At 44.1% G+C, this 25608-nt stretch overlaps 1 protein-coding gene across 2 annotated transcripts in view; it reads left to right on the top strand.

The window, feature by feature from the left end:
• Positions 1-7788: 7788 nt before the first annotated feature.
• Positions 7789-25608, top strand: part of dyrk2 (dual-specificity tyrosine-(Y)-phosphorylation regulated kinase 2) — a 43832-nt gene continuing 26012 nt past the window's right edge. For both annotated transcript variants that reach the window (XR_014568802.1, XM_083757844.1), the window contains exons 1-6: positions 7789-7923; positions 11093-11172; positions 16352-16682; positions 20158-20321; positions 21149-21538; positions 25494-25584. Coding sequence is in view for 1 of the 2 variants with exons in the window: in XM_083757844.1 (XP_083613970.1) it covers positions 7881-7923; positions 11093-11172; positions 16352-16682; positions 20158-20321; positions 21149-21538; positions 25494-25584 (1099 nt within the window). In the remaining variant the exon portion in view is untranslated. The remainder of the gene's footprint in view (positions 7924-11092; positions 11173-16351; positions 16683-20157; positions 20322-21148; positions 21539-25493; positions 25585-25608) is intronic.

Raw genomic sequence — 25608 nt, 5'->3', positions numbered from 1 at the left:
TGCAAAATTTGGCATCGACCGGGTTAATGGTGCTGGAGATTAGCTGTTAACAAACTGACGGACACACACACACACACACACACACACTCACTCAGAGTGCAAAACATACTCTATCCCCATGGCTTTGGCCTGGTGCCATACCGTTATTAATTATTGCCTACAATGTCAATTGTGAAATTACTTTACCGTTGCAATGCAAAATTTACATTTCAACGAATGGACCTCGTAAAACAAAACAAAAACCAAGGCACTGGTTGTGGTACTTCTGGTTTACCGGAATGGGGTTCAACTCCCTGCAGTGCTCTGCTCAATTTGTTGTATTTACATGGTTCATTTTTATTTTCTGCTCATTGTGTTGCCTTTTCATAGATGATAACCCCCAGGTTCTTTAATGTGTTTGCACTCCCTACAGTTAGGTTACCAAGTCTATTTATTTATTATTGCTGTGAATTTTACACCTCTCCCGCTTAGCGGAGAGTGTGGTGTGGTAGAGGACATCTCCCCGAACGTGTGGGTATGTCCAGATAGTTGCCTCACGGAGGCCTCTTTGTCCAGTGTCCATTCTGGGTCCGGAAACGGTACTTTTTTCAGCGTTGACCACAGTAGAAGTTCTGCTGCTGTGAATTTTACACCTCTCCCGCTTAGCGGAGAGTGGGGTGTGGTACAGGACATCTCCCCGAACGCGTGGGTATGTCCAGATAGTTGCCTCGCGGAGCCGTCTTTTGTCCAGTGTCCATTCTGGGTCCGGAAACGGTACTTTTTTCAGCGTTGACCACAGTAGAAGGTCTGCTGCTGTGAATTTTACACCTCTCCCGCTTAGCGGAGAGTGGGGTGTGGTACAGGACATCTCCCCGAACGCGTGGGTATGTCCAGATAGTTGCCTCGCGGAGCCGTCTTTTGTCCAGTGTCCATTCTGGGTCCGGAAACGGTACTTTTTGTCAGCCTTGACCCCAGTAGAAGGTCTGCTGCTGTGAATTTTACACCTCTCCCGCTTAGCGGAGAGTGTGGTGTGGTAGAGGACATCTCCCCGAACGTGTGGGTATGTCCAGATAGTTGCCTCGCGGAGGCCTCTTTGTCCAGTGTCCATTCTGGGTCCGGAAACGGTACTTTTTGTCAGCATTGACCCCAGTAGAAGGTCTGCTGCTGTGAATTTTACACCTCTCCCGCTTAGCGGAGAGTGGGGTGTGGTACAGGACATCTCCCCGAACGCGTGGGTATGTCCAGATAGTTGCCTCGCGGAGCCGTCTTTTGTCCAGTGTCCATTCTGGGTCCTGAAACGGTACTTTTTGTCAGCCTTGACCCCAGTAGAAGGTCTGCTGCTGTGAATTTTACACCTCTCCCGCTTAGCGGAGAGTGTGGTGTGGTAGAGGACATCTCCCCGAACGTGTGGGTATGTCCAGATAGTTGCCTCGCGGAGGCCTCTTTGTCCAGTGTCCATTCTGGGTCCGGAAACGGTACTTTTTGTCAGCATTGACCCCAGTAGAAGGTCTGCTGCTGTGAATTTTACACCTCTCCCGCTTAGCGGAGAGTGTGGTGTGGTAGAGGACATCTCCCCGAACGTGTGGGTATGTCCAGATAGTTGCCTCGCGGAGGCCTCTTTGTCCAGTGTCCATTCTGGGTCCGGAAACGGTACTTTTTTCAGCGTTGACCACAGTAGAAGGTCTGCTGCTGTGAATTTTACACCTCTCCCGCTTAGCGGAGAGTGGGGTGTGGTACAGGACATCTCCCCGAACGTGTGGGTATGTCCAGATAGTTGCCTCGCGGAGGCCTCTTTGTCCAGTGTCCATTCTGGGTCCGGAAACGGTACTTTTTGTCAGCATTGACCCCAGTAGAAGGTCTGCTGCTGTGAATTTTACACCTCTCCCGCTTAGCGGAGAGTGTGGTGTGGTAGAGGACATCTCCCCGAACGTGTGGGTATGTCCAGATAGTTGCCTCGCGGAGGCCTCTTTGTCCAGTGTCCATTCTGGGTCCGGAAACGGTACTTTTTTCAGCGTTGACCACAGTAGAAGGTCTGCTGCTGTGAATTTTACACCTCTCCCGCTTAGCGGAGAGTGTGGTGTGGTAGAGGACATCTCCCCGAACGTGTGGGTATGTCCAGATAGTTGCCTCGCGGAGGCCTCTTTGTCCAGTGTCCATTCTGGGTCCGGAAACGGTACTTTTTTCAGCGTTGACCACAGTAGAAGGTCTGCTGCTGTGAATTTTACACCTCTCCCGCTTAGCGGAGAGTGGGGTGTGGTACAGGACATCTCCCCGAACGCGTGGGTATGTCCAGATAGTTGCCTCGCGGAGCCGTCTTTTGTCCAGTGTCCATTCTGGGTCCGGAAACGGTACTTTTTGTCAGCCTTGACCCCAGTAGAAGGTCTGCTGCTGTGAATTTTACACCTCTCCCGCTTAGCGGAGAGTGGGGTGTGGTAGAGGACATCTCCCCGAACGCGTGGGTATGTCCAGATAGTTGCCTTGCGGAGCCGTCTTTTGTCCAGTGTCCACTTTATAAAGTCCATGCACTCCAGTGAATAGCATTTATCCATTTAGATAACTTTATTATTATTATTATTATAAGGATTTAATTACTTATTCTTACACAGACACATAATGTGTGTCTTATAGCATCATATAGCATCATTTAAATGCTTAATTTGTAGTTTTAATGTGCAAATTAAACTTTTTTTCAATACTCTAGAGGGTACTCTTATTTTGAAGAGATCGTCCACCGGAAGTCTTAAATTAGCTCACTAGATTAGCTCACTAGACGCTGCCCACACCAAAGCAATCTTTTGACCTGGTCAGAAGTACTAGCTTTAAGACGGGGTCAAGCCAAAAATAAAGACGATATACGCAATATACACAATGAGCTATATAAACAATGATGACTGAAATTAATAACAAATAAGTAATAAGTAATACATAAGAATCACACCTGTGTGAATTGAGGGGCGCTCCTATCATCATCATGTCATCACATTATACAAACATTACACAAATGAGCTTGCCCAGGTGGGTTTTAATTAGATATACCTAAGCCAGAGGTCATCCCAAAGCTAACCTAATTTCTGTGTGGTTGACATGGCGTAGGTAGACTGGAGATGGCGTCAGTTTGTTTGGTTACGCTCATTGGCTGAAGAGGCTGTTTGTCAACGCTGTAGTCCCGTAACCAGAGTCAGACTCCATTCGCATGTATGGAAATGGAAATGCAATTTCTGTGACGCAATTTCTGCGTGAAAGGAACACGTTATTCCAACCAGTTTCATTCCCCTCCATCAGGCTGGCCAGGGGGAGATAGTTTAGAGACCAGGATTACTGCATGTTTTTGTGAGGGTATACCTACCCTAGGGGACACAGGGAGAACATGTGAGGGTACCTATACCCTAGGGGACACGGGGAGAACATGTGAGGGTACCTATACCCTAGGGAGAACATGCAAACTCCACACAGAAAGGCCCTTTCGCCAAGCCTGCCTCGAGTATGGGCACTGATGACACGGAGGAGAGAACACGCCCCCAGAACCCACGGTGTCCCCAGTGGGAATCGAACCCAGGACCTTCTAGCTGTGAGGCACTATACCATATACTCAGGGGTCTGCAACAGGCGGCTCTAGAGCCGCATGCGGCTCTAGAGCACACCCCTAGTGGCTCCCTGTAGCATTAAAAGTAGCAATAAATTATTTTTCATTTATGGTTTCTGTAGGAGGCCAAACGTGACAAGCATTCTTAATATTTATTCTACACATTTTTACAAAATTGGAAAACTTAACTAAACTAAAATTTGCGTCATAGCATGCGACACACTCAGTGCCGTGCCAGCCAGGTGTCTATTATAAACAAACCGGTGGGTGTGTGAGGCTGCTGCCTGCTACGCTATGGCTTCTACAGGGAGAGAAATAAAGATAGCCGACGAAAAACAGAGGATTTAACAGTTCGTGGACAGAGGCTTTTGCCTTCACAGCCAATGCAGATTGACTGCCTGTATGTTTAATCTGCAGTGAGAAGCTATCAAACAACAAAAAAAGTAACGTTGAAAGACATTTCCAGGGAAAGCATGCTAAATTCTGCTAGATTTGTTGCAACCCGGGAGATAATAAAGCTTGGCAAGCTGCATTATAATGCGTAATTTTCTTTGCGGCTCCAGATAGATTTTGAATTTTGGTCGAAAATGGCTCTTTCAACATCTTGGGTTGCTGACCCCTGCCATATACACTATATAACGACTGTGCCACCGCCCCCTCTCTGTGTATATTGCTCTCACCCCTTCCCCCCCTCCCCCCCTCTATCTCTCCATTAGTATAGAACAGGCTCACCTCTCTCTCTCTCTCTCTCTCTCTCTCTCTCTCAGGCATAGCACTCAGCTGTATATTGAGTCAATCCATTACATTTACTGGAGGTCCTGGAATTTGATCTCTCTCTCACACGCACGCACGCACACGCACACACACACACACACACACACACACACACACACACACACACACACACACACACACACACACACACACACACACACACACACAGAGACAAAGGGCATGACGTGTATAATTGCATACCAACATTGCACTATTACAGTATCTATTACATCTGCAGGTATAAAGCCCAGCCCACACCAATATGATTCACGATCCCACAACACTGTTGCATGGAATGCATGCAGAGAGAGAGAGAGATTACAGCTATCTGGATTGCCCATTGCAGCTTGGTGCAGTCTGATGTGGGATTCTGTTTGCAAGTTGCAACTTGTCACGTCGCGAATCAGTGGTGCGGAATGACATTAAGGGTTTCATGAACAAATGAGATAAACCTAAATAGGCTGCGAGTGCGAGTGCTTCCTCTAGGAAGGATGATTTGGCGTCTTTCTGCGTGTTTTGCCAGATATGGAGCTGACCGACATAGATGACTGTAGATACTACATAACAGTGACATTACTGAAGATGACAACATGTTGACATAGATGACTGTAGATACTACACTAGTAACAGTGACATTACTGTAGATACTACACTAGTAACAGTGACATTACTGAAGATGACAACATGTTGACATAGATGACTGTAGATACTACACTAGTAACAGTGACATCACTGAAGATGACAACATGTTGACATAGATGACTGTAGATACTGTAGATACTGTAGATACTACACTAGTAACAGTGACATTACTGAAGATGACAACATGTTGACATCACCATGCACTCTTTAGTTTGGCAGCGGAAAAAGGCAACGCTGTTTTTTTCCCGTTTATTTCCACCTTTATGGAAGTAAATTTGTACTATAATCCAGAAATTATGTTAATGTTAACAAGCAGCATGGTTCACTGTAGTTCTGTTGTCGAAAAGTGACGACATCAGTTATCTATAACGTCAGTATTATGACATTGGTCTTCTCCATATTTGGGCATATTTGGGCTCAGGATGATGATGTGTGTGTGTGTGTGTGTGTGTGTGTGTGTGTGTGTGTGTGTGTGTGTGTGTGTGTGTGTGTGTGTGTGTGTGTGTGTGTGTGTGTGTGTGTGTGTGCGTGCGTGCGTGCGTGCGTGCGTGCATGCGTGTGACATCAGACCAGAACTCTGGTCAGCGTATTTAAGGTTTGGAAATGACTTCACACTTCCACTTCCACTTCATTAGAAAAGGTCAGAAAGAGGTATAGAAAAGAGAGGAACAGAGAGATGGGAAAATATTACAGCAGCAACAGGACCTAAACTCCATCCCCATCATAGTCCATGAGTAGCTGCAGCGCAAACCATGAACCGCCACTCCTGGAAGGAGTGACGTCGCAATCTTCTCAGGTGTCCTGTCCTTACACCTGCACCTTCAATTTTCTCCATGATCACATGAAGAAGAGACACAACGACCTCTATGGCCAACTGCTGACGAATTATGGACAGATCGGCTCTGTGGCCCGTCTGCAAATCACCATCTCTGTAACTTGGCAGAAACATGGGGACACAGATGAAGCGAGATCTTTCGGTCATCGCCTTCTTGCCGAGACTTTAACTCGGCCAGGAGACGTGAAGGCACATCGCCCGACTGGCACAGGAAAGAAAACGTATGTGTGTAAACAGTGCTGTCGGAGCTTCAGTCAGTCAGGTCACCTGAAGACGCACCAGCGTATCCACGCAGGAGAAAAACCGTTCCAATGTAAACTCTGTGACAAGAGTTTCAGTCACGTAGGTAACCTGAGGACACACCAGCGAGTCCACACTGGAGAAAAACCCTTCCACTGCAAACAGTGTGACAAGAGTTTCAATGTGTTAAGTACGCTAAAGAGACACCAGCATCTCCACACAGGAGAAAAACCTTTCCAATGTCAACTCTGTGACAAGAGTTTCAGTCAGGTAGGTAACCTGAGGACACACCAGCGTATCCACAGTGGAGAAAAACCCTTCCACTGCAAACAGTGTGACAAGAGTTTCAACGTGTCCGGCACTCTGACGAGACACCAGCGTATCCACACTGGAGAAAAGCCCTTCCACTGTAACAGGTGTGACAAGAGTTTCAGTCGGTTGGATATTTTGAAGGAACATCTGCGCCTCCACAATCCACAACTCTCACCCTAAATAACCCCCCCCCCCCCACAACGGGGTCCCCACATGATGACAGTGAAGTGAAAATTTAAGGCCTTTTTTATGAAAAGAAAAGAAAGATCGAAAAAGACCATTACTGCATCAAAAGGCTATAGAACAACTGGTCAAACTGTCAACTTGTCAAATTGTCAAACCACATAAAAGGCGAGGCAAACCAATTTAAATTCCAATTCCAAATTCATCAGGGTGTGGGGTCCCCAGTGGAAATATGATTCAACTAAATGGCTTCATACAAACCATCCAAAACGAACATGAAGGTGATGTGGACCTTCAAGGTCGCGTCCAGTTCATATATATTTCAGACCACAGCGTACTTCCGGTTGTCTGCTTCTTTGTCTCAGTGACCTGTGAACTCTATGACTTGACATGACGTCACTAGGGGCAGAATTAATTGCAAAAAAAATCACTTTCATTTCAATGGAGAAATTCACAGGGCATGGTGGAATAAAGAGTGGAAATTACATAGTGGGTTAGACCACAATTATCTATAATCCTTGCATAAATGTTCGAAATCTGTGTGTTTGTCTCGTGCACAACTGGAGGACTGTCCGTCCAATTGACTTCGAACCCTATAGTGAAGTTATCAATTATGTCATCTCTAGGCTGGCCTCCAAGTGTAATCAACAGCTTAACTGTAATTGCATAATCAAGGGGTTTGCATTAAACAATAATACAAATGTAATGTAAATAATAGGGTAATAATAATAATAATACAGTAATAATCATAAACTAGAAATGCACTCTTTCAAGGTGCCAACTTGCACATGCACAAGTATAGGCCAACATGGCCTACTTGTGCGTGTGGTTTGTTGGTGGATGGATGGATGGATGGATGGATGGATGGATGGATGGATGGATGGATGGATGGATGGATGGATGGATTGACTGACTGACTGACTGACTGACTGATTGACTGACTGACTGACTGACTGACTGATTGACTGACTGACTGACTGACTGATTGACTGACTGACTGACTGATTGACTGACTGACTGACTGACTGATGGACTGACTGATTGACTGACTGACTGATGGACTGACTGATGGACTGACTGACCACCAAGCGCAGTAACTAATATACTTTACTCGGTCTCCGTGGGCAACCAACCAGCCAATCGCAGCGCAGCCGTCTCCCCAGGCTATGGCATCCAGACTCTACCTTTCTATTTGTGGCTGGTCAGGGGAAGGGGGAGGAGTGACCGAAGAGAAGGAGGAGAAGATGGGGGGAGGAGGACGACGAGAGGAGTGGAGGAGGAGGTCTCCTATCTATTTGTGAGCACAGAGGAGACCACAGGAGGAGCGGCGCCATGTTGACCAAGAAAGCCCCCTGCTCCGAGCTCCTTCCTACCGGTGAGTCCTGCCTGTCCTCCCCGCCTCAGCCTTCACACAGCCCGGCTACACTGTGTGAGACACACCGCCTCACTCCCGGAACCCCCAAACGTCTCAGCCAGGGCGTCATTATTAACATTACTAATAAAACACATGGAATGTGTTCACGTAGACGTCCCTTTCCCTTTGGAATTACGTCATTTATGTTGAAAATACGTCATATTTGTCGAGCAACACGCTGATGCTATGTAATAACGTTGTACGTCTGTAGTAACCAGTAAGTGGACACGTAACGTAACATGTGTGTAATAACATGTATAATTCTATAAACGACATGAATCTGTGATATTTATATTGCGTGTAAATGTGTCGTATGCGTGTTTTGTCAGTTAAAAAGGTGTCTTTCGGTGTGGTTTCATGTGTTTTTAGCATTAGCAGCATGCTAATAGGCCCTCGGAGCCTCCGCGTTTCCGGGGGGGGTGAGACCCTTCAGACTCAGAGGGAACCAGCTAAACTAAACCCCGATACGAACCACACACACACACACACACACACACACACACACACACACACACACACACACACACACACACACACACACACACACACACACACACACACACACACACACACACACACACACACACACAACTAGCTCTGGTCCATAGCTCTAATGCCTTCGTGAATCCAGTCATTACTCATTAGAGCTATCTATGGACCAGAGCTAAGCTATAGCTAATAACCTAAGAAGACTACACCATGTCCACATTCCTTCATCCGTTTATGTTCCCCCTTCAAGATGAATGTAATGACAAGGAAAGTTGTACCGATTCATGTACTGATCACGTCTAACCTATTTATTGATCTGTAGTAAGTAGGCTAATACAGGAGTTAAGTACTGTGACACTAGCCCACTGTTGAGCCTGAGGACTAATTATGCAATAATGCAATTACAATAATGATGTCAAATAAACAAAACAGACACATGGTTGGGAGTGGGTTATGGGACTTGGGTCTTTGTCCAGCTCTAGAGCTCCTCGCACAGTACTGTACAATCCTTAGTGTTTGTAATTACTTTAGCTTAGTTTAACCCTTCGTGTGTGCAGTCACTGTGCACTGCATATTCAAGGGTCCATTTGGTTAGATCTCTGAGTTACAAATGGATATGAATATTACAGTGTATGAACCTACAGTAAATCACCTGGGGTAATTGTGTTTAGTCTCCTCTCTTGCTATTGGTGTAGAATAGATATTTTAACACAAAAGTACTAGGAACTTAAAAAGACATTTAAGCAACACATTCAGAAGCAACCTTCCTGGCATTCCTACTTGCCTCAGACTGTGTTTATTGTTTGTTTATGGAGTTCCTTCAGTCAGTGTGTTTGTCTGTGTATTGTGGCCAGAACCTTCTTGTCAGCCAATGGCAGATTCAGGGAAAACTTTCCTGGCTTCAGTACAGAGGAGTTTATTTTAAGAGTCTGTGGTTCGCCTCTTATATGTTGGAGAATGGACAATAACTAGCTGGCTGGTTTGAGGTTGTGAGCCTGTTTGTCCTTGTGCAGTTGAAACATTCAGTTGAAGCTCTTCACCTGTAGTAGTATAGTACGTAGTACCCCTCCTGGGGTAGCCTCGGTCGGTCCCAGGCTTACTTATCTGCGAAAAGAAAAGCCTGGTCACAACGTAAGGCAGAGAAACTATCAGCGGACGTATCCTCCGGAATATCCGTCAGATGTATTTCCCCCGGATACGATATTTCCCCGACCAATCACAACACTTGTTTCATTCGCGGAGAATGTAAACTGATTTGCAAAGCATCAACGTAATTTCCTTGGGCAATACTTCCGCTAAAATCCCGCAACTTCCGCTGATAGTCTTTTCAGCGTAGGTCTTGCCCAGGGTGCTCCTGGGGCGGAGTTGAGTCTTGGGCGACCCCAGGCAGTCAACTAACCTGAACTTATATGATTTAAGTGGTTAACAAACTAAATTCATGACAATGTCAATTAGCCAGAGAAGCAGGTCATTTAAAGTGGGTTTATCAAATGAAAGGGGGAAAAATGAGTTGGTAATTATTCCATAATTTACTTATACATACTTATTACAAAATAGAACAAAAAACTGCTTTGGGAAATTGTTGGCACTCTGCAGTATTAATGTAAAGTATGTATTTTGGTACAAACTACAAATCTACAAAATATCATTGTTCGAAAATAGACGATGTATAGTAATGCAAAGTATGCACGAGTCTTTAACCACTTTCAAGCTGGCATCCCTATTTTGGTACAAACTACAAATCTACAAAATCTGCGAAAATAGCCAATCTACAAGTTCGCATCACACTGTGATGTTACGTGTTGTAAGCTTGTATTTACACGTAGTAGTTGTAAGATGAATTATGTATGGCTTTCGTGGTTAAATGCTGACATTAGTGTTTAAATGCAGAAGCAGTGTTACAGCATACCTAATTACGATGACTGGTTAGTAATGTGATTGCTTTGTCACTCCAACCCATTGAGCTATAAGTAACTTAAGTAAGTAGCCTTTACCATGTGGCCCCATAGGTCAGGAGCCTATCTCCTGTTTCCCTAGGCCCGGGTGACGCAAATTGATGTACAGTAGAAGTATCCCTCCTGGACATGACTAGTACAGTAGAAGTATCTCTCCTGGACATGACTAGTATGTGTCACATAGAGATGTTCTGAAAATACCAGTTTTGGAAAAAAACTGCAGATACTGCCTGAAATGCTGGTATCGGCGAGTATGCCGGTCCATGCCAACCCATCCCATGTCATTTATTACACGATATGTAATTTACAGTCATCAATTATATTAAAAGTTTCAGTTGATGTTGCACTATTGTTTTATACTCTTACTGCACTATTTACATTATTATTTTACTAACTTGTAGCTGCATGGAATCGGTTCATATCTGTCGCAGAGACTTACCCCCTTGAGCCATACAGGGAGAACCCCTAACCTTGCTTGCTCGACCCGTTGAGAGTTGTTTCGCTAACCGCCAGTCTGTGGCTTGTCAAACAGGTTTGTCTGACACAATGTGATGTGCTTTGAGATAAGATACCTGCTGTCTATGGAGAACAGGAGAAGATAAGATACCTGCTGTCTATGGAGAACAGGAGAAGACGTTATTCGAATGACTAATCTCGGCCTGTTTGTCCGTCCGTCTGCTTGACAGGTAAAGGGGGTGAGACAATGTCTCAAGAGGCCTCCCCTGTCAGCCTGCCCCTCCTCCACCACAACAACAATCCTCTGACGGTACGCACGCACACACACACACACACACACACACACACACACACACGACCGCAATACAGTGTATCAGTAACATTTTGTTGCCAAATTCAGTGGTCGATAATCTTGGAAGCTGATCAGTCAATAGCACATGAAAATGCCATGACCATATCACATTGCATGACATCACTCTCACATTTGTTTGTGTTTACTCAAACACTCAACAATTGTCCATTCGTTGTCAATGGGATTTAATGTGTAGGACAAAGTTTGTGCACATACACCAAAAGCTGGACATAGGAGGGGCAAAAATAAATAAAAACAACATATTTGAGACCATTTTTTTTTTAACCAAAAATCTGGATTTTAGTTTTTGGCTAAATAGAACAGCCCTAGACTAGTAGACTCGACATCCATTCACACAGTAGACTATACATTAGACTCGACATCCATTCACACAGTAGACTATACATTAGACTCGACATCCATTCACACAGTAGACTATACATTAGACTCAACATCCATTCACACAGTAGACTATACATTAGACTCAACATCCATTCACACAGTAGACTATACATTAGACTCCACATCCATTCACACAGTAGACTATACATTAGACTCAACATCCATTCACACAGTAGACTATACATTAGACTCCACATCCATTCACACAGTAGACTATACATTAGACTCAACATCCATTCACACAGTAGACTACATTAGACTCAACATCCATTCACACAGTAGACTACATTAGACTCCACATCCATTCACACAGTAGACTACATTAGACTCCACATCCATTCACACAGGAGACTTATACATTAGACACTAAATCCATTCACACAGTGTTTATGTTTATTCAACTTTCAGCATGATCACAGGTTTTAAAAGACAGGTGCCATTAAAAACACTGAATTATTTTGCCGATCACAAATATAAAACTTCAAATCTAAAATACAATAGCCTATCTAAAAATCCAAATGGTGTAAATAGACTATACATTAGACACAAAATCCATTCACACAGTAGAGTACTTACTACACATTAGACACAACATCCACCCAACAGTAGATTCTACATTAGACAGACAGTAGAATATACATTAGTGGAGCAGATAGTGCTCATAGCGTATGTTGAAAAGGTCAGATGTTATCTATCTTAGCAGGTGTGTTCCAGTGTTGATGCTAAGAATAGCATTGAGCACTGCACTGTAAAAGTCTGATTGGTTTATAGCATGGTTGTAAGGACACAAACTGGACACAATCTGACAAATAGTGTTATTATTGCAGTTTTAATGTATTCAGATCTATTTTTAATATAATATTACCGCTGGTGTTAATGAAATACAGACGGATATCCCTTTCTACATGCTTTATTGTTAATGTACATGATAGAAGCAGGCAGACTTATAATAGCATAATTATAATATTAATACTAATGAAGATAATTATAGTTTTAGATGCATTAGATTCCTTCCACTGGGTCAAATATTATTTCAGTATATTAATGAAATAAAATATGGAGCAGTAACTGTGTAAATGGACTGAATTTGTGTGTCAATGAGAAATGGTGTTTCGAAATATTTTGCATAGCACTCAGGGCAGGGGACATGTAAATGTAATGTTATTAACCATAAACCTATACTGTACGTGTAGTGACTGTTTCGGTCTGACTTTGGGGTTTAGTATAGTAAAAGAGTTTTTTTTTTTTTACCATACTAGCAACACACTAAAGACTAAACCCTAATACTGTCCCAGTCAGTTCCAAATTGGAAAACAAACTAAATGTTTGTTCAAGTTAGACAATGCTTTAGCCTGATAAGAGATGTCACGTACAGTTACAGTAATGTGAAGTCTGTAGTATGACAGACATGACGTGTGTGTGTGTGTGTGTGTGTGTGTGTGTGTGTGTGTGTGTGTGTGTGTGTGTGTGTGTGTGTGTGTGTGTGTGTGTGTGTGTGTGTGTGTGGGTGTGTGTGTGTGTGTGTGTGTGTGTGTGCATGCATATCTGATGGTCTAAAATTAGTGTGGCAGCAGGCTGTTTGAGGGGTGACCACACAATCACACATACTGACACACAGATCTACTGTGTGTGTGTGTGTGCTACTTGGCCGATATCGGTGTAACCACTTAAGTGCCCTATATACTTTGTTTAACAACGGAAATAGCCACTTAATGCACTCCCTGCTGCACACTGCGATGCGACACTGTTTTTACAAATCCATCATTTTGTTAAAATGATAAATTGTAAAAAAGAAAAAAAAAGAAAAATGCTTGTCTTTAATGAAATGCTCGTAATTGGGACACCAGATTGAAAGGGGTTTATATGTGGTTAGGTAAAGATTCGGCTGCAATCAACACAGTTAAAACTAGGGATTAAATACCTAGCTACTTTGTAGTAAGTAGCTATGTCATTTTCTTTGCCGCTAAGGAACTTAGTAGCCAAGCGTGACTGAGGCAGCTTGATGTAGAGCTAGTATCTCCCCTGTATGTGACGCTAGTTATGTGTCAAGGACTTGCCCTCAATCCAGCCCTTGATGTCCCCCCCCCCCCGCCCCTCCACACACGCACACACACACACACACACACACCCACACACACACACACACACACATACACACACACACACACAGGTTTGTATTTTGTAAATACCACTCATGTTTCGGGGAAAACATTTTTAACCCTGAATTTTCTTTACCCATAAAATGTCCCTTTCCCCCAATGAGACCTGATCTCCAAAGTGTGTGTGTGTGTCTATTTCTATCAGTCATCATGACCTGCTTCTGAACCCACACCTGTTGGAGAGAGAAACACACACACACACACACACACACACACACACACGCGCGCGCCTGGCAAGGCAGGAATAGAACTAGCAGCCAACATGAATAATACAATTAGCACTCAAAACCCCTGCAACCCAGTTCATAAATTAATCCTTGGGCAAGGCGGAGGCAGTACTGGCATAATGAAACACACACACACACACACACACACACACACACACACACAGAGCTCTCCATTAACCACTTAAACCCTCTATACTTAGTAAACTAATGCTTAGTTGACCCACTCTTTGGTCCGCTTTTTTTCCACTCTACACCGAATCTCTTCACTAAAAATAGCAGATATACAAGCTCACAACGTCACATTTGCAACACATTGTTAGCTTGTAGATCTACTATTGTTGGCAAATGTCGCCCCCAGAACAACGATGCTAGGGTTCAAGTGGTTAAAGTAGTTGGATTATATAGCCGCCAGACAAAGCCAGTAAAGGGGTGTGTGCAAATCTTTAAATCGTCTTTGACCTTAGAGTGACCAAACTAGCACTAACTCCATCCACTTGCTGCAGTATGGAATCAAACAACCGCTGTTGTTGTTCTGGCCTGAGCTAACGCTAGACCTTTCTGGCCTAGATGGGAGGGTCGTGGCTCAGATTTGCGCACACCCTGATTGGTTCACCGATCTGTCCGTCAGCCCCCCCCCCCCCCCCCCCCCCCCAGTGCAGCACTGTTATTGTGTCGACCAGAAGCAGAAACCACTGGTTGCTGGAGTATACCATTCTAACGCTTTTTATCACGGAGTGGAGTGATTTCCACAGTATCGGCACACGTTGTTTTTTTTCTTAGACGGTGTGGTGGGTGGGTTCTTCAGCCATTCTCCTCATTTTCCTCGCATAGCCTCGTTTGAAGTTCCACTGGTAATGATTTCCTCACGGTGTTATTTTGAGGGGTGCACACCACCCAGAGCCCTGACGTCACATCATTTGGGGAGCAACGCGTAAATCCAGGCTTTCATTTTTCGTGCAGACGAAATGAAAGCCTGGGTATCTATCGAGGCTATTGTTGTTCCTATGCCAGCGGTTACCCTGGCAGCAGAGATGAATAGCAAAACACATTGGAAAGAGAGACGAGGGACAAAGAGAGGAGATTATGGTACAGGAGAGAGAGGGAGAGAGAGAGATGGTAGAAATTATTTCAGTTTTCAGAGCTACTGGTAAAAAGTATAGACCTAAGAGGCCTGTGGTTTGTGGGTAGTAAACTGACTCAGTGTTTTCACCGTTCCGTGTAGGCAGGCCTGGGCGGTATAGATAAATATCACAATATTATCGACCAAATACCTCAATATCAATATTAGGAAGATAATATATGTATGAGCTCACAATGTATCGCATCGTAGCTTGTAGATCTGCTATATACAATAAAAGCCAGTGTTCCTTTTCATTAGGCCCTGCACAAACTTACAAACCCATTAATTGTGCTGCTGACTAACAGAGTCTAGAGGCCAGAACTAGAGGCGAATGAGGTTGAAGTTGTGTACCACACTCTAACCACAAGGCCACTGAGCTGGTGTATAAAGGTTTACAGTCTATCAATGTATTTAGAACTGTACAACACAGAACGTTTATTTATTTAATTAAGTTTAGAGCTGCTTAACTGATTCTGGCAGCAGGATAAATTTCAGCTCGTTGTGTCAATATCTGTGTTGCCAGGTAACTTATTTGTAACTTAAGTGGTCATTTTGTTAAGTGGTATCTATCTAGTCTTGCGTAACCATCAGCCAGACATTCGGCATGCTCTTAGGCATGTGGCACAACCGCGAGGTGTGCCACACAAACAAACACGTTACTAAAATATAAATAATCATACTAATATGGGGGGGGGAACACAACGGAGACGGCGCTTCTTTCACCTGACCAATATCACTATGTGATCATCTGTTGTTGTTACTTTTGTAGCTTTTTATTATTCGCTTGAGGGATTAATTAAGTTGGCGATTTGTTACATTATGTTTCCAGCTGTGTAATATCTATCTTCTTTCATTGGTAGTCCATCATATCAGAACATGTTTAAGTCATAATCTAGCAGAAATTAACCTGTTTTAGTTTTTAGTTTTATTTATTTTTGTACAGAGTTTCTATACCCGCCATGTCAGAACATGTTCAAGTCATAAGCCATATCATCCCTGTCTTTGTTTTTCTTTATAGTAATTATCTGAAACCCTGTACTTGTAATTTTGTGGTAAAAGCACTCAAACTTTCTTCTTTTCTGCCTTGATCTCCTTAACTCTCTTCTTCCGTTTCTTACAAAACACGAATTTCAGCTACTTTCTAAATGGTGAAACTGTGATGTGACAGAGCTGATTCCGATAAACTGTGATGTGACAGAGCTGATTCCCATTCTTCTTTCTGTTTGCAGGGAGGTTCTAAAGCTGCCATGTCGGAACACGTTCAGGCGGGGTCGCAGCAGGTCCACGTGACCCAGCTGTTTGAGGAGAACAGCAACAAGCGTCCCGTGCTGACCTCGCAGCCCAACGGGCTCACGCCACGGGGCTCCAGGCCAGGGCTCCCTCTGCCCGAGCGCCAGTCGTCCTCTGATCCCACCCACTGTCGCCAGGGAAGCAGTGCGTCAATCAAGTCGACAGACAGCAAGTCAAAGGCCGCTCCCATGACCCCGGACCAGGCCATGAAGCAGTTTATGTCCAAACTCTCCTCCTTCGAACATCATGAGGTCTTCAGCTACCCTGAAGGTATTGTGTCTGTGTGTGTGTGTGTGTGTGTCGTACGATTTGTCACAAACGTTACCGCAGTGAAATTTGTTCTCCGCATTTGACCCATCCGTGCCGTGCTTGGGAATCATTAGATTTTTTTGTGGCTTTCGCCTTTATTTTATGGAGGGACAGACAGTAGGCTGACAGGAAATGGGGAGAGAGATGGGGGGTGACATGCAGTAAATGGTAAATGGTGCATTTATATAGCGCCTTTATCCAAGGCGCTTTACAGAGATTGTGCATTACATTCACCCATTCACACACACATTCATACACCGCGGAAACCATGCTCTACCCCTGAGCCACCGCCGTAGGCCGTCGGGATCGGGAGTCGAACCCGCGGCACACTGCCAGAATGGATTACCAGCCAAGGTGCGTGGACCGCTGAGCCACGGCCCAGGCCTTGATTAATTGATTTGACACCAAAATGTTACACAAATAGCAGAGCTGCGTACCTGCAAGCTTGTATTTCTGTTCACTGAGTTCCTAGGTTTGTCATGATCATGACGATTGACAATGAATTGGCATACAAATAATTGAGATTAATCATTTCATTGTGTTCTTGTCATTGAACACGGAAACATAAAAATTACGTTTCGTTTTGACTTTTGTCTTTTTACAAAGAAATGACCGGTACCAATAATCGAAATAAATAATGAACTAAATTTACAATCTCACAAAAACATACTGTCCATCTGGCGATTATGCAAAATTATTGCAATTAGCTCAAAATAACAGGCTAGCTCTGGTCGATAGCTCTAATGCCGTTTAGAGCATTTAGAGCTATGTTACCGTTGACTTCCGGGGCTCGCATAAATGCAGACCAGCCTCTCATCTTTAGCGTAAATAAAAATTACGTTTTTGCTTCTCACCAATACAAAGGCGGTTGTGTCATTAGAAAGCCTGAGCCCCCCCACCACACGTATAAAAGGTACCTTTTGGCCAAAAAGGGATTATTTTTCCACCGGAAAAAAATACTTATAGTTACTCTACCGATATTGCCAAGAGAAAACCCTCATACAGAATATTTTTCCTCCGGTGAAAAAAAATCCCTTTCTGGCCAAAAAGTACCTTTCTTATACATTATTTTTATTTACGCTAAAGATGAGAGGCTGGTCTGCATTTATACAAGCCCCGGAAGTCATCGATGGACCAGAGCTAGTGACAGGCCTACCGAGTCACACATAGACATGAACTGCAGCAGCTGTTACACACACACGTGGAACACTCACTCGTGCACATGCCCATACAAATGCACACAGCAAGAGCAAACATGAAGGCCTGAACCAAATTGTAGTTGGTCCAATTTAATTGGATAAGTACACATCTGCACTGCTGTCAAAACAGGGTTGATTCCTGGGCTGGGCGGATTTTATTTACACGGTCGAGTCCATTTATAGACATGGCCGACGGCGTTCATACCAACACAGTGTTGCAACTCTCTCCAGTGCTTAAAACAAATGCACCTCTGCAGTGATGTCATGTCACACACAGATGTTATCAATGAATTGTGTGTGGTCATTATTACTATGTTTGTGTTTGGATACATTTTTTCATGGTAAGCGATAACGGGGGAATGAATAAACCTCAGAGCATGTGTAACGGCCAGGAATGGAACTCGGGTCTCCCGTGTGGAAAGCCAACCTCTTATTCACTAGCATAAAGGTTCCCCCTTGGCCCCCCTTGGCCAAGGGAGATATTAGGCTTTTGGTCATCAGGCAGAGTCTCTGGGGAGGCATACTATGATCCGACGGAGGTGCGCTGGGGGTCGGGAGAGGGTTGCGGTTAGGTTTAGGTGTCTGCCCCGGGGGAGGTTAGGGTTAGGGTGAGGGTTTGAGGTAGGTTGTCGTTCGGACCAATGCTCCGTCGGATCAAAGTACTGCACTCGAGTCTCTGAGCCACTACTGTGCTACTACACGTGTTTTTATCTGTCCTGGTTTATTTGAGTAATTACCTTATATGTAACTGCTATATAAAATGCTGATGCCAGAGTTCATACAGGTGAGCACTTCTGGTGCATTCGGTCGGCTCTCGGCGACGTCTAAAGTCACATTTATCAGGTTGAGTTCAGATGGTCATCAGCGACTGGTTGAGTGATGACATCGCCCTTGGCAAGTTGTAAATGGAGGCCTGGTGTAAGTTTGCTGTCAGTGCCATTACGTGTAGGCTGTTAAAATAATTTGTGATTAATGGAAGGTATACGGGGGCATTATCCTGGGTCATCCACCATGTGCTGTAATGATGGGTCACAACTCGTAAACTCTGATATCACTGATCAGTGATATAAGTGGGAAATGAATGACTGATGAATGAAACAAGTTGACGAGAACAGGCCCTAGCACAGCAATAGTAAGGAGGAGGACAGACTTCTTTGTCCCGTGAGTCTTTGTCCAACGAGCAGGCTGCAAATAAGGTCAACAAATGCCTGAACAAATACAGTACAATACTGTCCCCTTTATATTTAGTAGTAGGCCGTGTATGAATTCAACAAATGATAAATATCAATTGTAAATGGACCATTACAATCTTTAAATCTTTTAGTTAAAGGCCGCCCTACTGTAGTGGTTAGTTAGAGCATATGCCTTTCATGCGGAAGGTTGCAGGGTTCGAACCCTGCGTGGGGTGGATGTCAGCAAAGTCCCAACAGGTTCCTAACGCCAAATCACATGGGTTCAGATCTGAGTCCTGAAGCCTGTCCTGGACAGGGTGTCCGGATGTAAAAACAAACACATACAATCTTAACAATATAGACAATATGGTCCTTATGGCCACCCTAATTAAGTGGAGAGAGCGTGCATGCAAGGATTTCGGCCGGTTTTAGGTAGATTACATCGGCCGTTAGCAGGGACGGATTAACCCCATGAGGGCCCCTGGGCCAGTGATATTTTCAGGGTCCCCATAGTGCGCGTGCACGTGACATTTTCATGTTTTTATCATCTTTTTAACATAAATTTAACAAACTCAACAGCCAATGAAGGGCCCCAGGAGCCCTTTTCAGGGCGTCAAACCTAGTACCTCACGGTCCAATTTCCCCAAAGGGCCCCTGATAGCCAAGGGCCACTGGCCCAATGGCTAATTTGTCCCTGGCCGTTAGCCAAACAAGCTAAAGGTTGCTACATTAAGCCCCCGATTATAGGGAATTAAACGATTACGTCATTTACGTCAAGGGTAATGAGGGATTTTGATTCATTACGTCAATTACGGAGACTAACCATTCCAACCCTCTCTGTCTCTCTCTATGTCTCCAGTGTATGTTATTGGTCCAAATGCCAAAAAGCGCTCAGGTGTGATGAGTGGGGCAAATAACAGTGGCTTTGATGACGACCAGGGGTCATATATCCACGTAGCGCACGACCACGTCATTTACGTCACGGGTAATGAGGGATTTTCATTCATTACGTCAATTACGGAGACTAACCATTCCAACCCTCTCTGTCTCTCTCTTTGTCTCCAGTGTATTTTATTGGTCCAAATGCCAAAAAGCGCTCAGGTGTGATGGGTGGGGCAAATAACAGTGGCTTTGATGATGACCAGGGGTCATATATCCACGTAGCGCACGACCACATCTCCTACCGCTACGAAGTACTGAAGATCATTGGCAAGGGGAGCTTCGGGCAGGTAAAAATATTACTGCTATTACAGCACCAGTACAATTACTATTAACACTACCACTGCAGCTTGACTACTGCAGCTAACACTACTACTCCTGTATTACTACTTAAACACTACTACTACTACAATGTTACTACTATAAGGTGTTGATGTCTCATTTTAGTGGTTAATTTATTTTAAGTCAGGGATTGTATGAGAGATCCAGTGAATAAAAATCGAATCAGCTGATTTTTTTTTTTCAATGTAATGTACACTTTTTTTTTTTTTAAACACAACATAGGAAAACAACCACAATACGGACATTACAATGCACAGACAAAAATACAAAATGCAAACAACAAAACAAGACACAACGAGTACACCACAGTCTTGACATGATTGTCATTGTACATTACAGGTCACCAGAGTCTTTGTTATTCGAATCCGCTGATTTGAATGAACAACAAGTTAAGACTTTGAAAAGACTTTTGAAAACACCTTCTCACACCATAAAACTTTGAAAAGACTTCAGTTAAGCACAGTAATACCATGGTCAGTACACCAATTACTAGCAGTTTCGGCTCTGTGGGCAAAAAATAGCAAATCTACAAGCTTAGAAGTGTGACACTGTGTGAGCTTGTAGATCTGCTATCTTCTCTATTTTCAAGCTATACTGACTCATACAAGGAAGTACAAAAATAGTGCTTAAGTTTAACATATTTTCTTTTGAGCTGTGGTGGTTCCACTAGTTCTGACATTGCGTCACATTCCTTGCTCCCTTTTCTGCTGTTTTTGTCTTTTCTGTCCTCTCTCCCTCACCACTGTCCTCTCCTTTTTTCTCTTCCTGGTTCCAGGTCGTCAAGGCGTTTGATCATAAGACGCACACCCATGTAGCGTTGAAGATGGTTCGCAATGAGAAGCGATTCCACCGGCAGGCGGCCGAGGAGATCCGCATCCTCGAGCACCTCAGGAAACAGGACAAAGACTCGTCCATGAACGTCATCCACATGCTGGAGAACTTCACCTTCAGGAACCACATCTGTATGACCTTTGAACTCCTGAGCATGAACCTGTACGAACTCATTAAGAAAAACAAATTCCAGGGCTTCAGTCTGCCTCTGGTCAGGAAGTTTGCTCACTCCATCCTCCAGTGTCTGGATTCTCTGCACAAGAACCGCATCATCCACTGTGACCTGAAACCTGAAAACATCCTGCTAAAACAGCAGGGACGCAGTGGCATAAAGGTTAGTACTGCTACTTATACCAGTGCTTTCCACATGTCTGGAATATACTGTACATGGAGAGGTGGGGCTTGTCTGCACAATGTTTTGAGTTGTTGAATACATTCATTAATTCATCCATTAATAATTAATTCATCTATTAATTTAACTGTATTTCCCACCTACCCACGTGAGAAGAGTGAGGTAGAAAGAACACAGGTTTCTAGGCTCTGTCTATGTTTTTTTTAAGAAAAGCTCCAACACCTGTGCATAATGTGAACATGACTGGTACTGCTCCATTCATCCATATTCGCACATGCAGCCAGGTGCTCCCCTTTCAATCTGAAATTAGATGCACAATAAATCCATAATCTTATTCGGAAAGAAATACAAAAATGTATTTCTTCTCCCTCAGCACTCTACTGTTGCCTCTGGAATTGAGAAAAAGCTTGGATGGTCTCTGCATTGTCTCATTGTTTACTGCAATTGTAAATTCAAAACAAATTAACAGACAGAGATGTGTAATTCTTGAGGCTTGTGCGTTTATGTATTCGCTACATGTGGTGCTGGCCTTGCTCATGCTTGCGTCGCATTGTTTTAAACTATGTTTGAATGCTCGCGTCTGGTGAGTTAACACGGAAGATTAGTAGTCTAACCTTTTTTCTGCAATGCACATTGGTCAAGTTACAGGTGTGCTGAATAACACTTGTCATGCCAATACCAATACCAATGAGAATAATTACACAATAAGGGCCTTTCTCTGCCCCACCTCTCTCCCTGTGTTTAAGATAGCCACAGCACCGTCCAGGAGGGGGTGGGGCAGAGGTGAGCGGGCGGGGTCGACATATGACCTTACTGGGCTGCATTCAAGACACTTGAATCAAACCCATCAAACAAAATGTTTCGTCAAATCATATGGGCTTCCATTGGAAATGCATTGGAGTGGCCATTAAACACAGACACAAGACAAACGCAAGACAGGTGTCTTGAATTTGTGACCCCAGCCCAGTAAGGCCCCACCCCCCTCCTGGTGCTGCGGCCATCTTGGATCCTAAAACACAGGGAGAGAGGTGGGGCCGAGAAAGGCCCTTATTAGGATTAAGGAGATTGAGTTGCTTAATCTGGTCTGTGCTTGTAAGTGATCTTCTGTGTCTTCTAGCGCAGGGGTTCTCAACCTGGGGAACGTGACCCCTCAGGGGGCCGCCAAATTATTTTGGGGGGTCCCCAGATTATTTTCACAAATGAATGGCTGGAAAACGGAAATTAAGAGTTCACATAGTACACATAGAACATGCATAAACTTTCCATAATTATTATTATTATTATTATTATTATTAATGATTTATAATGTATTTTCTCTATTATTAAGGTTATTGTAGCAGTCAATTTGTATTGGGGGTAGGGAGTGGGGCGGGGCGGGTTTTACTCACGAGACATGGCCAAAGCATTTCCGGGGGTCCCGAGCCCAAAATGCTGAGAACCCCTGATCTAGCGTAATAGCAGAGAATTTCACTCTCTCCCTGTTTCTCTTACATCCCATGTCTGATTGTTACATGTAGTACGTAGAACTTTATCACAGGGATGGTAGGGGCAGAGTAGAGATTATGCACTAGTTAATCATACACAGATGGCAGCCTTCTTTGGACAGATTATTATTCATTTCTAATGTAATTTAATCCAATTATGATTTTTTGCTTTTACTCACATGTTAGACAGACTACACGCGGATCTGGCGTGCACATGTGCTTATTACTCCTTTTTCTGCTCAAAATGAGACAATCTGGCTTCTTAAGGATCTTATAATACCTGAAAACAAGCTAAGCTAAAACTGATGCTACTGCCCCTCCATACCCATTTAACTACCCATTAACCCATTAAACTGATGCTACTGCCCCTCCATACCCATTTAGGCCCCATGTCGAAATAAAAGAAACGTTCGCTCGGAAAGAATATATATTCAAAGTTTTGTGCCGCATTTTTACGAATTTTAGAAAATAGCTAAAGTATAACATAATGCTTAGTTAGGGCACGGTGGCACAGTTGGTAGTCGCCTCACAGCTGTGGGTGCTGGCGGCGTGTTTCCTCCTCCGCGTCATCAGTGCCCATACCCGAAGGTGGGGTTGGCGAAAGGGCCTTTCTGTGTGGAGTTTGCATGTTCTCCCCGTGTCCCCTAGGGTAGGTACCCTCACAAAAAACATGCAGTAATCCTGGTCTCTAAACTGCCTCCCCCTGGCCAGCCGGGACGCCTGATGGAGGGGAAAGGAACTGGTTGGAATAACGTGCTCCTTCCACGCGCTACGTCCAACCAGGGAAACGCCCCCCTGTCAGGTGTAAAGGAGCAACTTGGACACTCAAGCATGAAGGAAGCATGAGTTAAGTCCGTTGCTCTCCCTAGGTTGGCAGAGGGTGTGTAGAGCCCAGGATCACATCACAGGATGATTGACACAGGGGTGAAAAATGGGTTACAAAATCGTGGGACAAAAAATATAAATTAAAAAAAAAACATAATGCTTAGTTAAAACACCAAAAGGGGTTCCCGTCTAGACTGGGTTAATAACAACAGCTGTACGGGGCTACACGGTAGTGGGTACGGTCACCCCTATTCCATCTCGCCCCCCACTTTTTTCCGCCGAATTCTTTATTTTGTTTTACTGAGAATAAGAAATACGTTTAGTGTTAGGCATAGATTTACTGGGGTTAAGTCAAGAAATAGGGTTAGGTTTAACCTCTTAAGCATAATTGACTTGGGTTACTTTAGGAATACCAGGCCATGCAGTTTCGCCGGCTGTACGCCCGAGGCGAGTTGGTAAAGGGGCGAGTTGTTTGGTATTCGGCTACAGGGAGTTTTTTGGGGTTTTCACAGATTTTTCTGGCACTGGCACCACTTTTCCCCTTAGAGGGCTAGCATTTGTGTTAAATGGCTCCAAATATACTTTGGTAGCCCATAACCACTTGAGCCCACCATCCCTGTTCTGGGGGGAACATTTGCCAAACAGCCGATCTACAACCTGACAAACAAGCTGCATTAGGAGCTATTTGCTATTTGCGACAAAGATTTGGTGTGAGTGGAATCAGTACAGAGTAGACCACAGAGCCCTCGAGCCCTGGGGGACCCGGCTCAAGTAACTTAGTATATACTAGGTTTAAGTGGTTAAACTAGACACCAGGATTTCCAGGATCTCAGAAAAGAGCTTGGGTTTCCAAAACACTTGCACATTGCCAGAACATATTTGAGATCCCAGACCCAGGGTTTCCTCACACCCCCCGTGAACACTTTATATGAATGAGTGCCTTGGAATTTTCTTAAGTTCACCTGTTGTTTCACACTTAGATGTCAGCCCACTACTACAAGGGAAGGAACTTAAATGTTTACCTCCTATTGAACCCTCTCCAATGAGCACCTGTTTTCAGTTTCGGATAACTACGGCCCGCGCATCGCTTCCTCTTTTCTCTATTCAACTTTATATGCACGTCGTCCAAAACGTCTGTGGTGGGTTCTTTGGAGCATGGTATTAAAGTTCACCTTCGTTTCTCCTGTAGCGTCCGGTATACTGTATATGGGGACCTTTCTTTTAAATGGTCCCCTATTAGCTAGTCGGCAAAACCGGTTTCACCTATCGGCCGTGTGGCGGCAATAATTCAGCATTAATTTTGAAAATGTATTTGTCTGCTTATTAAAGAGCTGTTACTGACACACTAAAGTCGTAACTTTAACTTGGTTGCTTTCCTGTATTTTTGTTTTCACATTTATTTGAATGCAATCTCGAAAACACCTTGAATTGCCTTTGAATATATCAATGTGTGCCTTCATATGTAGAAATAACACCATCTTTCCCTAATTCATCACAATATGTTCTGCTGAAAATGCAGTCATTCAGTGAACACAAGAGCCCTGCTAACACTAACAGCTGCTGGGACTGCCTAGATAAACAGACATCATTCATCACCATCTGTCTCTCTCTCTCTCTGTTGTCTCTAGGTGATAGATTTTGGCTCGAGTTGCTATGAACACCAGAGGGTTTACACCTACATCCAATCCAGGTTTTACAGAGCACCAGAGGTTATACTTGGTGAGGGACTCATCCTGTGGTGGA

Source organism: Protomyctophum parallelum (assembly GCF_964188405.1).
Source record: "Protomyctophum parallelum genome assembly, chromosome: 22".
In the NCBI taxonomy this organism is placed as follows: Eukaryota; Metazoa; Chordata; class Actinopteri; order Myctophiformes; family Myctophidae; genus Protomyctophum; species Protomyctophum parallelum.
The sequence above is the reverse complement of the archived record's forward strand: the minus strand, read 5'-3'. Positions and strand labels throughout refer to the sequence as shown.